Consider the following 12,981-nt stretch of genomic DNA (forward strand, 5'->3'; position numbering starts at 1 on the left):
ATTCTTTCACCATACTTATTCAAGCTGTATTCTGAGCAAATAATTTGAGAAACTAGACTATACGAAGAAGAATGGGGCATCAAGATCGGTGGAAGACTCATTAATAACCTGCAATGTGCCGATGACACAATCTTGCTTGAGGAAAGTGAGGAGGACTTGAAGACTTACTGATGAAAATCAAAGATTACATTCTTCAGTACGGATCATACCTCAACATAGAGAAAACAAAAATCCACACAACTGGATCTATAAGCAACATAATGATAAATGGAAAAAATATTGAAGTTGTCAAGGATTTCATTTTACTTGGATCCACAATCGATGCCCTCAAAAGTAGCAGTCAAGACATCAGATGACACATTGCATTGGGCAAATCTGCAAAAGACCTCTTCAAAGTGTCGAGAAGCAAAGATGTCACTTTGAGGACTAAGATGCCCCTGACCAAAGCCATGATATTTTTAAAATCTGGACAATGAATAAGGAAGACTGAAGAAGAATCCATGCCTTTAAATTATGGTGTTGGTGAAGAATTTTGAATATACTATGGACTGCCAGAAGAATAAACAAGTCTGTCTTGGAAGAAGTACAGCCAGAGTGCTCTTTGGAAGCAAGGATGGCAACACTTCATCTCACTTACTTTGGACATGTTAGCAGGAGGGACCAGTCCCTGGAGAAGGACATCATGCTTAGTAAAGTAGAGGGTCAGTAAAAAAAGAGGTAGACCCTTGATGAGATGGGTTGACACAGTGGCTGCAACAAAAGCTCAAACATAGCAACAACTGTGAGTATGGCGCAGGATCGGGCAGTGTTTCATTCTGTTGTACACAGGGTCGCTATGAGTCAGTACCGACTCAATGACACCTAACAACAACTACAAGGAGAGTGTTGTTTCATTTGTGAAGTAGGCTGAGGCTAGACTGTATAATGGGCTGGGGAAAGAGGTTGCATTTTATTCCAAGGACCACTGAAGTGTTTTAAGTAGGATGTGGCAGTGTAATTTGTTTTAAGACTTCTCAGGTTGCTGTGTGTTTGTACATCTATTATATCTCTCACTATATTTCTATTTGCCCTATGGTTGCTGGTGAACATAACTGTCCTTCCCATTACATTGTGGTTCTGTGACTGCCGTAACAATGTTTTATTCTTGTTTCTATCAGTCCCTCGTGCATAGTGCTCCCCAAGAAGTACTTGTTAAATTAAATTGAATCATCTTGCAGCTTCTTTCCCGCCTGCAATTATAATAATTCTGATTGTAATAGTTCTAACATTCGTAGGAAACTTGCAGATGCCAACCAGCTCTGAAGGAGTACTTTTACTTCCTAGTTTAGTTCCTCTCAGAGCCCTGGTAGTGCAGTAGTTAAAGCTCTCTGCTTCTAATCGAAAGGTTGGAGGTTTGAACTCACCAGTCACTCCATGGGGAAAGATGTGGTAGTCTGCTTCTATAAAGATTTACAGCCTTGGAAACCCTATGGGGTTTGGGTATGGAAACTCTGTCCTAGAGGGTCACTATGACGACTAGACAGCAATGGGATACTTTCCCCCCTCAGAACGTCCTGTCATTGTAGAGTCGTCATTTGACTTCCTGTGTCCTAGCCAGGTCTCCTCCCTGCCTTGTGGACTGAATTTTTATAGTTGCTCTTCTGTAGAGCCTGGGGTGTGCTGCTAAGAGCTCTGGGTACTGCCTGCCTGGCCTGTTCTCAAAACAACTACTGCTTCTAGCTTTATACACTATCAGGATTGAATAATAATGGGACATTTACTGACCACTTACAAGTGCCTGGCACATTATGTACCCAGCATCCCTTTCCACTATTCCCTAGCTGTGAAAATTTGGACAAGTTACCAGTCCTCTCCAAGCCTCTGTTTCCTTGGGTGTTGTTACTGTTAGCTGCTGACAAGTCGGCTCAGGTGCATACAACCCCATGCACAACAGAATGAAACACTGCCTGCTCCCGGGCCATCCTCATGATCTGGTGCAGAGGGGACCGTTGTGATCCATAGGGTTTTCACTGGCTGATCCTTCCTAGTCCATCTTAGTCTGGAAGCTCCACTCAAACCTGTTCAGCATCGTAGCCAACATGCAAGTTTCCACTGACAGACAGGTGGTGGCTGTGCATGAGGTGCACTGGTGGGAATCAAACCCGGGTCTTCTGCACAGGGGGTAAGAATTCTACTACAGAATCACCAATGCCCCCTTCCTCATGTATAGAGTGGGGATATTAATTACAGGATCTGCCTCGTAAGGTTGTTCTGAGGCTTTAAAAGAGATCACACGTGAAAAGGACTTAGGCATCTGGCACATAGTAAGCACTGGTCTAACGGCAGTTATAGTAGTAGCAGTATTGTTAGTATAGTTAGTACTGTTAGATTTTGTTTAATCCTTATAGCAACTCTGCAAGGGAAGTGTTATTACACTCAAGGCCAATATTTAGCCGGTATGCACAGATATGGGTATACTAATTGTTAAAATACTGCAATCTTTCCAATTGCCAAATTATCCCTTCCCAAGTCTTGCAAATACCCCTACACACATATACCCATGGAGTCTTCTCTGCCCTGGTTGTTCCTTTCCCCCTTCATACCAACCCCATGATCCAGCAACTAAAGGGTTGATGTCTGGCACAGCAGGAGGCCTCCAAGATCCCACTGCATTTTCAGCCCACATCTGTTCTGAGTTCTGACTGACCACTGGTTGTGCCATACAGGCTGTTAAATGTTTTGAGTATTATTCTGATTATACTTATTTTACCAATGGTAAAGTGAGGTGCAATGGAGGCACCAATCTTGTGAATGGAAATACCAAGAAGTCAATCTTTAGATTCTAATGCCCAGATTTATTCCTTTACACTGAGCTTCTCCTTAAACACCGATTAGAACTTTTGGCTTCTTCAGCTTTGTGGACGATCATCAGGGCACCGCAGACTCTGATCAATTCAGGTGGCCGCGTATGATGTCTCGGTAGACCAGAGTCAGTGCCTTACCTACTGCCCTCATCTTTATTTCCCATCCCACTTCCGTCATTGAAAATCATTTCAGCACGACCTGAGCACTGGAATAAAGTCTTTGAGATGAACACTCTGTATGCAGCCACTCTGTTAATAGTTATCATTTCTGTCTATTTCACAAACTAAAAGGAGGATTAGAAAGATAATATATGTGCAAAATGTGGTAATTCATGTATCTTGCATATGAATACTAAACAGAAGTTAGAATAAAGTAGAGGATAGAACCCACAATAACAATGAAATCCAGAGTTGGGAATGGAAAAAGATCTCTTAAATTGAAGACACATGTCTGAAATTAAAATGTGGAGAGTGAAGGTGGTGTCCCCTTGAATGTATACACTGACTTCTTAATTGTGCATTTCTGAGCTGCAAAGACCCCCTTGGCTTGCCTTGAAACACAAACATTTCAAAAAGTTTCTTGTTAAATTCTGAAGTCTTTAAAGCAAGTTTGAGTTAAAGATTGAGCAGTTATGTAATTGGCATAATTAGTCCAATTACATAATTAGCACAAATTATAAACAACAGAATCAGAACATAAAATTTCATAATTATGACACATAACAATAATGCAGAAATCATGTTGGCAAATGGCACTAATGTGGGAGGGGTGCGCGTGAATCTTAGAAGAATCAATGTCCTTCATGAGCCCAAGCATCTACCCCCTCCAACAGTCTCTGCTCAAAAATATGGTTTAACTAAACAAGATTGATTTTGACTTCCACACTCAGAAAACAACATCTGGAAAATTGTTAGTTCTTTTCTCTCCTTACGTAACCAAAATAATGGGTGACTAGATTTCTTTTCTATCTCATTAAAAGGACACTCCCTCTCTTTCTGAGGTCTTAACAGCTGATTACAAGGAAGAACTCATTCTTAAAGGTGGGTAGGCTGACAAACCTGATGGGGCATCGGCCTCCCTTTGCTATGAGACGCAGCTTAAGGCACATTCCTTGAGGACATGTGCACGGACAGAGGGCCTGGGCTTGAGACACAGTGAGAGAGACAACAGAGGGACTAAAGCCCTCATCTCTCAAACCAGCCACCTGACTTTTAATATTGCCTTCATTGTATTTGGTTCAGGTGGCATAACCCTTCCTACTGCATTTTTATCTTCCAATTTTAAAAGAGTTGAAGGATGGCACTGGACTAATGAGATTCATGTTCCAATCTCTTGTACCTATTTTGGTGTATCTTTCTGTAAATTAAATCCAACTATCTGAGGGCTAAGAGACCGTTAGTTTATTAATTCACTTGTTATTTTATTTATTCATTCAATAAATGTTTTGAACTTCCTCAGGGAAGAGACTATTTCTTTATTTATCTTTATATATCAAACCCTTAGCACAGCTGCTAGCATACAGGAAGCACTCAATGTTTATTGAGTTGCTTTTAATACATATTACAGACATTATCTGCCCTGGTATGGCACAGAACAAAGAGCTATCCTATACCTGGTTGTAGCCTTCAAGAAGCTTACAATTATTTTTTGTGTTAAGACAGAAAATTATTATGTTAATAAAAACATGAGTTAAATTGTCCAAATTGACAACATCACTGTGATGTCAGGAAACATTTTTTTGTCAAGAGCCAAGTAGGTGAAAGAGCTATAAAGTGCCATGCATTAAGAGGAGGATATGATTCTCTACTTAGGGTGATCTGGACATGATCCCTGGGTGGTGCAAATGGTTAATGCACTCGGCTGCTAACTAAAAGATTGGAAGTTCGTAGTCCACCCAGAGGTGATTCAGAAGAAAGTCCTGGTGGTCTACTTCTGAAAAATCAGCCATTGAAAGCCCTATGGAGTACAGTTCTACTCTCACACATGGGTCACCATGAGTCAGAGACAACTCTACAGCAACTGTTTTTTGATGATCCCTAAATATCCAGTGTCCTCTAGGGAAAATGTCAGCCAAGGTCTCGAGAGTAGGCCTGGTACCACCAGAGCAGCCGAGGGAAGCAGCAGTTCTCTACCCATGCACAGTACGTGCTCTTACAAGCACCCCTGGTTTGGTCCTGCTGTTTGTTAATTTAAGTAATAAATATCCACAAATGTCCCTAACATATCTCAGCAAATGAACACTGAAAATCTGAAAATGTCCCCAAAATGTTAGAGAAACATCTGAAAGCCTTGGGCATTTTTTTCTAATGATCTCTATTTTGTTTGTTCCTCCTCAGTTATCATCTTTTGGGTAATGGGAGAAAAAAAGGGCTTAGTGATGCTCAAAGGCCACTACTAGCTTGGGCTGGAGGATTTATACATTTATACCCTTGCTTCTAATTTATTGAAATCTCTTTCATTATTTTTACTTTCTTGTATGGTCCCTCCTTTCCCCTTTTCATTTTCTGCTCCAAATAAATATGAGCTCGAAATATCAATTCTCTTATCAAAAGATGAGGGTGTGCTTGTCTGAGGAAAATACATTCCTACAATATCTTGATCTATCCACATCTCCCTAACCATATGCCAGAATTCAGACATTCTGACATTGGATATTTAAAAAGCTTGGTTTAGGGTGTGAAGGAAAGCAGGGGTAAGGCAATATGGAGTTTCTGTTAATAGTTCAGACTTTTGAACTACTAGATGGATGCAGAGGCACAAATATATTTCATAAAACCCTAATTTCTAGAAGCAATGTATTACTTTATTTATAATGTATGTTTTAATGAATATTGATATAAATATTCCTTACTGACACGATAATAAAGTATAAAGTTGAAGTACTGGAGGTGAAAAAATATACAGAGAGGAAGAAATATCCACCAAACTTGTTATATTCTTGCTTTTCCCATTTCACCAAAATCAGGAGGTATTTCCTAAGGATCCCAAGGTACAAATAAGATTTAATTAAACATTGTAGCAGAATTCAGCAGCTTTTTTTTTTTTAAATCTGGAACAAATGTGAGGAACATCCTCATTTTCTTTTGCATAAATCCTGAGGGTAACATCTGTATCAATTATTAAACATTTAAACCTTCTTCCAAAGCTCTACTGATAAACACACACACCTAAATCAACTTTGTAAATGAAGCTATTTTTAAGAAGCATAAAGGAAAGTGGCAGGAAAATGGCTAGAAGTTTTCCCACCAAATTACTCAGAGTAGTTACCTCTGGGGTGGAGAGATAAAAATATAGAGCCTTTGAATTAAGCTGCAGATGCGCTTCAACTTTCTATGTGCTCTAGAATCTTAACCTTGCTCCAGGAGGATCAGAATTACAAGGCCATAATCTCCTTGGAGTTTAAGGTAACAGATTTTCTGAATTGAGTTCATCAGCTACAGACTTTTAGAAGTTTTCCAAAAAGGCTATTACAGGAAATAAAGAATCTTCCATGGGAATGACTTTTTGTTTCCATCACACCTAAGCTAATATCACTCTTCTATCGCGTGGTCATTGCAATTTAGGAATGGGACCAGCTGCCTTGGGTGTGCACTGGTCGGATGAGGCATTTCATGTTGGAATAAATTTGTGAGCTCTTACCTTCCTGTCCTGGTTCTGGAGAGAGCGCAGACAGAAGGGATGGGCAGAAACATGGATAAGTACATGGATACACAAAACATCCAGTGAACCAGTAACTGGTAAAATGCTGGTTTTAATGTGAAGGCTAAAGATAGGTGACATTTTCACAGCAGCCTTCTCTTATGGTAAAACGTCACCTGGTGATTTCTTCACTGCAAACTCCGAAGACTTTGACGTGTCTGTTCTTAAAGGCCTCTTTGCAGCAATTGATACTGTTGAACTCTGACCCTGAAATGCTTGCCTCTTGGCTTTTGGCAAGGAGTCCTTGGGTGGTGCAAACCGTTAAGCACTCAAGTACTAAACAAAGGTTGGCTGTTCAAACCCATCCAGAAACACCTGGGAAGAAAGGCCTGGCAGTCTGCTTATGAAAGGTCACAGCCTTAAAAACCCTATGGAGCATAGTTCTACTCTGCAATACATTGGGTCACCATGAGTTGGGATTGATTCGAAGGCAACTGGTTGGGTTTTGTTTTGTTTTTTGGCTTTTGGCACATTCCACTTCCTGTTTCTCCTCTTCCTCTTTATTGCCTTCTTTTCTATTTATTTTACTGAACTTTCTTTTTTTCCAAAATGGGGGAGGGGTGACGGTACCCCAGGTTCTGCCTCTGGTTTTCCCTTCTCTCTGTACTTCCTCCCTTCTCCTGCCTTTCTCTAATCTGATGGCTTCAATTTTAATTCTATGTGGACATTGACATATGTAATTTGCTGAATACCTATACTGTGCAAAACACTTTTGTACATATCATGTCACTGATCTCACAACAATCCTTTGACAGACGTAGCATTTTCCCGATTTTAGATGAGGAGATGGAGGCAGAAGCTCAAATAAGCTGAAAGGCTCATCCAAGATATCCAAGATCACACAGCCAATAAGTGACAGAGCCAAGGTTTGAACCTAGATCTTTTTGGCTCCAAGGCAAACACTGTTGTCACTAAACTGTTTCTCCCAACCCACGACTCTTGGCCTTCCAGTCTCACTTCAAGACCAACAAGTCTTCTACTCTGACCAGCTTCTCCTCGTGACAAGTTTACTTTCTAAAACCGATACACCACCTTCCTCCCAATGAGCAGGCTCACAATGTCAGGCATCTTTGGCTCATCTTTCGGTCTCTGGTTGCTCCTCATATTGTAGTTTATGTCTTCCTAAGTAGATCATAAGCTCTCAGAGGGAAGGATACACGCCACTGTTTTCTATCTCTCCTGACACTTACAGTGTTCTGCGAAATTAGTGCTCACTAAATGTTATCCCTGGGACAAAGCAGCAAGGAGGGTCATGCTCTTCTAAAGCCTCATACTCATATAATGAATTCCATTTTTGTAGGATGATTTTTGAGGAGAAAAATACAGTACACAGCTATGTTTACAATCAATTGTCAAGTTGACTGCAACTCATGGTGACCCCATGTGTATCAGGGTAGAACTGTGTTCCGCAGGATTTTCAATGGCTGATTTTTCAGAAGTAGATTTCCAGGCCTTTCTTCTGAGGTGCCTCTGAGTGGACTTGAACCTCCAACCTTTTAGTTAGCAGCCAAGTGCATTAACTGTGTGCACACCCAGGGACTCCACGTTTATTGTAAGAATACAGTAATTTAAATCAGATGCTGTGAGAGTCACTAAATGTGTATCTTGGTATGCTAAACTTGTAACTTTGGCTTCCCTGCAGGCCAGTTAGTTTTAGTTTTCTATGAGACAGAAAAAACTTCAAATCATAGATAACCACACTCTAAGCAATGCTACTGATCTCAACGAGGAATTATAAGCAATTTATATGGCAGGAACAAATGCAAATCCATCACCAATAATGCTAAATCAATTTCAAGTGTACGTTGATAGGAAACCAGTGCTCTCCCATTCGGATTGAGCATTATTCTGTTCCCAAACACAATTTTTAATTTCTTAAACTCTTGATTTTCTAAATTCAAAGATTCTCTCAAAGTATAAATTTTCTGTTCATAGTTGATAATAAGAAAGCTCCAGATTTGTTGAGTTGGAACATCAGCAATGACAGGAGGCATGAAGTCAAAAGATGATAGAGATACTAAAACTGTGCTCTTCATTGCACAGAGAATTATTTCATAGATAACATCTGGGTAGTTGAGACTCGTATAACCAAGAAATATACTGGGAGCCAATGATTTAACCAATCTAGGGGTTCTTCAGTGATTGACAGTTCTATTTAAAAGTTAACAAAGTAATTCCTACAACCTTTGTATTTGGGGAGAAGGTAGGGTAGAGAAGGTGAAAGCATCTAAAATGCAATATAGTCACAGATTAAAACCCTCTGATTACTCACCACAATCATTTGAGCCACATAACTTTCAGGTCCAGTGTATTCAGTTGGGTCTTTAACTTTCACCAGGACGATGAAGTACAAATAATGCCACATACTGTGTTCTGACTTAATGTGCTCTTCAAATGAAACAGTTTTGTTATCAAACTTGTCCCTCTCGAGTCCTGCAAAACACAGGAAACACAATATATGTAATCAGCATTTCCTTCCTAGCATAAAAACAAACGTAATAATTATAGTGAAAACGCTTTCTGAAAGAGTGTGCCAATTTAAAATGTTATGATTAAAAACAATACAGTACACAAGACCTTCAGAAAAAAAGGCCATAGTTTAGATTTATTTCCAAGTAACATATATTTTTTCCCATGGATCTGTGGAAATGCACAGTCTTATTATAGATGTAAAATTTGCAGATAATTTAAAATATAGCCATATCAAGATTGGCAAATTTAACAGGATTGCAAGCCTAAGATTAAGAGGTAAAAATGATTGTGCAAGAGAAAGGATTCTTGCTAATCAGGACAGGGAAAAAACAAAACAAAACAAAACAAAACAAAACCATCATTCTACCCATGTCATTCTATCTAGAACCTTGGGTAAGCGCAAGGAAGGCAGCCAAGAGGGTCATCTCTTCAAAACCACTTATAATCACTAAAGGGCAACTGAATGTAGAAAGCAATCTGCATGATGAATGCAATGAGGATCTACACACTTGTCCAGCCTTCTACACTATTATGTTTCAGGCATTTTGGGAAGGGGATGCTCTGTTCAATTTCCAGGGCATGTTTTCAGCTTCTGGAAGGACAGTGAAGAGAGGAACTGGGCAGTAAGATTCTTTTCTCTCAAAGGTTGAAGAATGTATGAAAGGAAATAAATGGAGATGAAGAAAAACATCTCTGGAAAAATGAATTAGATTGCCAAGGAAAATGGGATCTTGGGATTCAGTCTGGTTTTGTAGTTCAGATATTGGAAAAGAAGCCAGGAAATTGAATTCCAATCTTGGCTACTCCTTTCCTAAGTATTTATTTTTAAAAGCCCACTCAAGCCTGATGAAGACTCTTCAAATAATAAGAAAGAAAGCACGATAAGTAAAAAATCTGTCCCAATGAGGGATGCCCTTTTAACTTACGTTACTGAATATTGTTATGGAAAAGATCACAAAATTTAGCTGGCTGATGGCTATGCCTCACCTTATTTGACCTGTCATCAGCTTAGCATGCCCCAAATAAACTTCAATCCTTAGGCCTCTACTTCTCATTTGAAGATAACTCCACCCTTCCAGTTGCTCAAGCCAAAAGCCTAGAAGTCATCCTTGAATCCTCTCTTTCTCTCACATACTACATCCAATCCATGTTTAAAGTTTTTTGGCTCTACCTTCAAAATATATCCAGATTATAATGACTTCTCACTACCTCCACTGCTACCACTTTGGTTGGATCCAATATTATCTCTTACGTGGACTACTGCAATGGCCTCCCAACCAAGGAAGAATAGAGGAGGGCAAAATGAATTCTGGTCAAGTACATTTTTAAAGGTTTCAAGAAGGTGTAATGCTTTAAAAATCTGGCTTTGGAACATGACTATGGCAAATGGAGAAGAAGTGGATGGTAATAAAAAGTATTTAATTTTTATTGAGCACCTACTTTGTGCTGACAACTATAAAGTGTGTAAATATGCTATTACAATTGTAATAGTCCAACATGACCTCTTAGCATTTGAGGAAACAGATACAGAGTGATTAAACAAATTGCAGAGTGATTAAACAAGCTAGCACCTCTAGTGGAAGAACCAGTCAGTATTTAAAAAATATATATCTCTTGATTCCAAAGCCCATGTTCTGTTACTTCTGGACAGAGGATATGGCATGGCAAAGCTAGAGATGAAAGCAGATGACCTATTTGAGGGTTATCGTGTTGTCTGACGTGGTTAGAAGGGAACACTGGGAAATGCAGATGAAATGGTACATATGGCACAAACCATGAAGAGCTTTAAATGCAATGCTAAGGAGTCTGCACTTTATTCTAAAGGTAATTGATTGGAGATTAGCATGTTCAGAACCGTACTTTAAGTAAACTCCTGTGGCAGGATTTAGAGGAAGATTGTGGGAGAAGAGGCTCAAGGTAGGAAGACGAGTGGACAAGGGCAGGGGAGGGAGGAAATGCAAAAGAACGGGAACTGGTTGTCTTCCATTTTCCTACGTTCTTGCTCTCCAAGTTTCATCATCCATTTCCATAGTTTCAATGATCATCATGCTAATGATTTCTCAATCTTTATCCCCAACACTGACCTTTCTTCTCAACTTCAGTTTCTATTTCCAGCTGTTATTGGATAATCAGCCTGGATAGCTTGCAGGCATGTCATGTTTCTCTGGCCTTCTTCTTCACCTCTGTGAATGAAGTCCCAAGCAACCAGGTGTGACAGTGCCCTACAATCCACTTGGTGCACTTTCATTGCAGTCACCTGAATTTCTCACCATTCTCCACGCACACCCAGTCCTTTGAAAATGCTATGCCTCTATCTACTCTCTTTTCTGCTTTGCAGGTAGTCCTCCTTCAGAACCAGCTCAACCACTGCCATCACTCTGAGTCTCTCAGACACAGCTAGTTGGTTGCTTCTCCCTGTGCCTACACTTTGTTATGAAAATTTATCTGTTTCTATGTTAGCCTCTACTATTTCATTTTCTCATTTATTTTTGTATTATCAGCACATGACATAGTGTCTGAAAAACAGCAGGCCTTTGCTGAAGTTGACAGAGTAATTGAATAAATGAATGAAGGAGATTCTAGAAGCATTTTGGAACGAAAACTTAACAGGGCTGGTTTCCAGTTAGAGGTATAGGTTAAGAGAGAAGGAAGAATCAAGGGAGATTGATTTTTATGACTCAGATGACTGCGTTTAGGGTTATGTCACTACAGTAACAGGGAAAAAAAAGAGAAGGAAGAAGTTTTAGAGGGAAGATATGTTTGATTTTGGATGTGTTGGGTTTAGAATGCGTATGGAATAACCAATGTTGAGAGGTTTGATAGGAAGCTGGAATATGTAACCAGAAGACATGAAGAAAGGTCTAGACGTAAACATACAGGTTTGAGGGTAAATGATATGACATAGGATGAATAGTGAAAGCCAGGGCATTAGATAAGATGATTGAAGGAAAGGAAAAGGAAGGATAAGAGGAGCTTTGTGTGCAAAAATAAGAAGACTGTACTTATGTTGTACTTCCTACACAATATGGCTAAAGTAAGGGTACATGGCATACCCATTCCCAGGCACCCCCATTCTTCTCTTCTTTAGTGTTCTCCATAGGCTTTGTCATCATATGACATTCTATGTATGTTGGAAAATAAGCATCATGATGGCAGTGTTTTTGTCTATTTTGTTTATTGGGATACCCTGGCACATATTAGATGCTCAATAGTAATTATTGAACAAATCAAGGAATGAATAACATCAATGCATGAGTACAGATAATAAGGTATTAATCTACTGAGTACAGGACATACATGGTCCCTCTACTGACAAGATGGTCTTTAACCCATTGCCACTGAGTGGATTCCGACTTACAGCAACCCTATAGGACAGGGTAGAACAGCCCCACAGGGTTTCCAAGGAGCAGCTGGTGGATTTGAACTGCTGACCTTTTGTTTAGGAGCCGAGCTCTTTAACCACAGCACTACAAGGTGGTCTTTCTCTCCTGTTAAATCATCTAGAAAGAGCTTTAATTCTAGGTACCTGAGTATCCTTTTTTGACCTATCATTAAATCCTTTCTCCATTTTGTTGTTTTGTAACACCTGGTCTATGGAAATCTCCTTCTCACTGGGTTTTCAGCCTCTAGTAATTAAAAAGTAATCATTGCTATGGATAGCAGAGCCATTTTTTTTCTATGCTCAGTGTTTCAGCTGTGTCATCTGCTAATCATCACAGTATCATGACTGCTTCTGGGCCACTAGCAATTGTTTCTCCAACATCTGGCCATTGCTTTTAATGCTGGTAAAGTCCCATCTGCTCTCACTGCTGTCATAGAATCCACCTCCTCTATTCCCGTTTTGGGTGTCTCCTGGTACACTCTTGGAGCCGATTCTTTCTTTCCTACTGGTGCAGTCTCTCTCCTGTTATTTGATACCATATTTCTCTTTGTTTTTGTTTTTTAAATTTTTATTTTTTATATATT

The 12,981-nt window shown here is 39.7% G+C and overlaps 1 protein-coding gene across 1 annotated transcript in view; it reads right to left on the minus strand.

Moving 5' to 3' along the window:
- Window positions 1-12,981, minus strand: part of ITPR2 (inositol 1,4,5-trisphosphate receptor type 2) — a 596,492-nt gene that overhangs the window by 53,513 nt on the left and 529,998 nt on the right. Inside the window, exon 48 of the mRNA XM_023738100.1 lies at window positions 8,816-8,976. Within this exon, the coding sequence (XP_023593868.1) occupies window positions 8,816-8,976 (161 nt within the window). The remainder of the gene's footprint in view (window positions 1-8,815; window positions 8,977-12,981) is intronic.

This window comes from Trichechus manatus, unplaced genomic scaffold (genome assembly GCF_000243295.1).
Source record: "Trichechus manatus latirostris isolate Lorelei unplaced genomic scaffold, TriManLat1.0 scaffold00112, whole genome shotgun sequence".
Classification (NCBI taxonomy): Eukaryota; Metazoa; Chordata; class Mammalia; order Sirenia; family Trichechidae; genus Trichechus; species Trichechus manatus.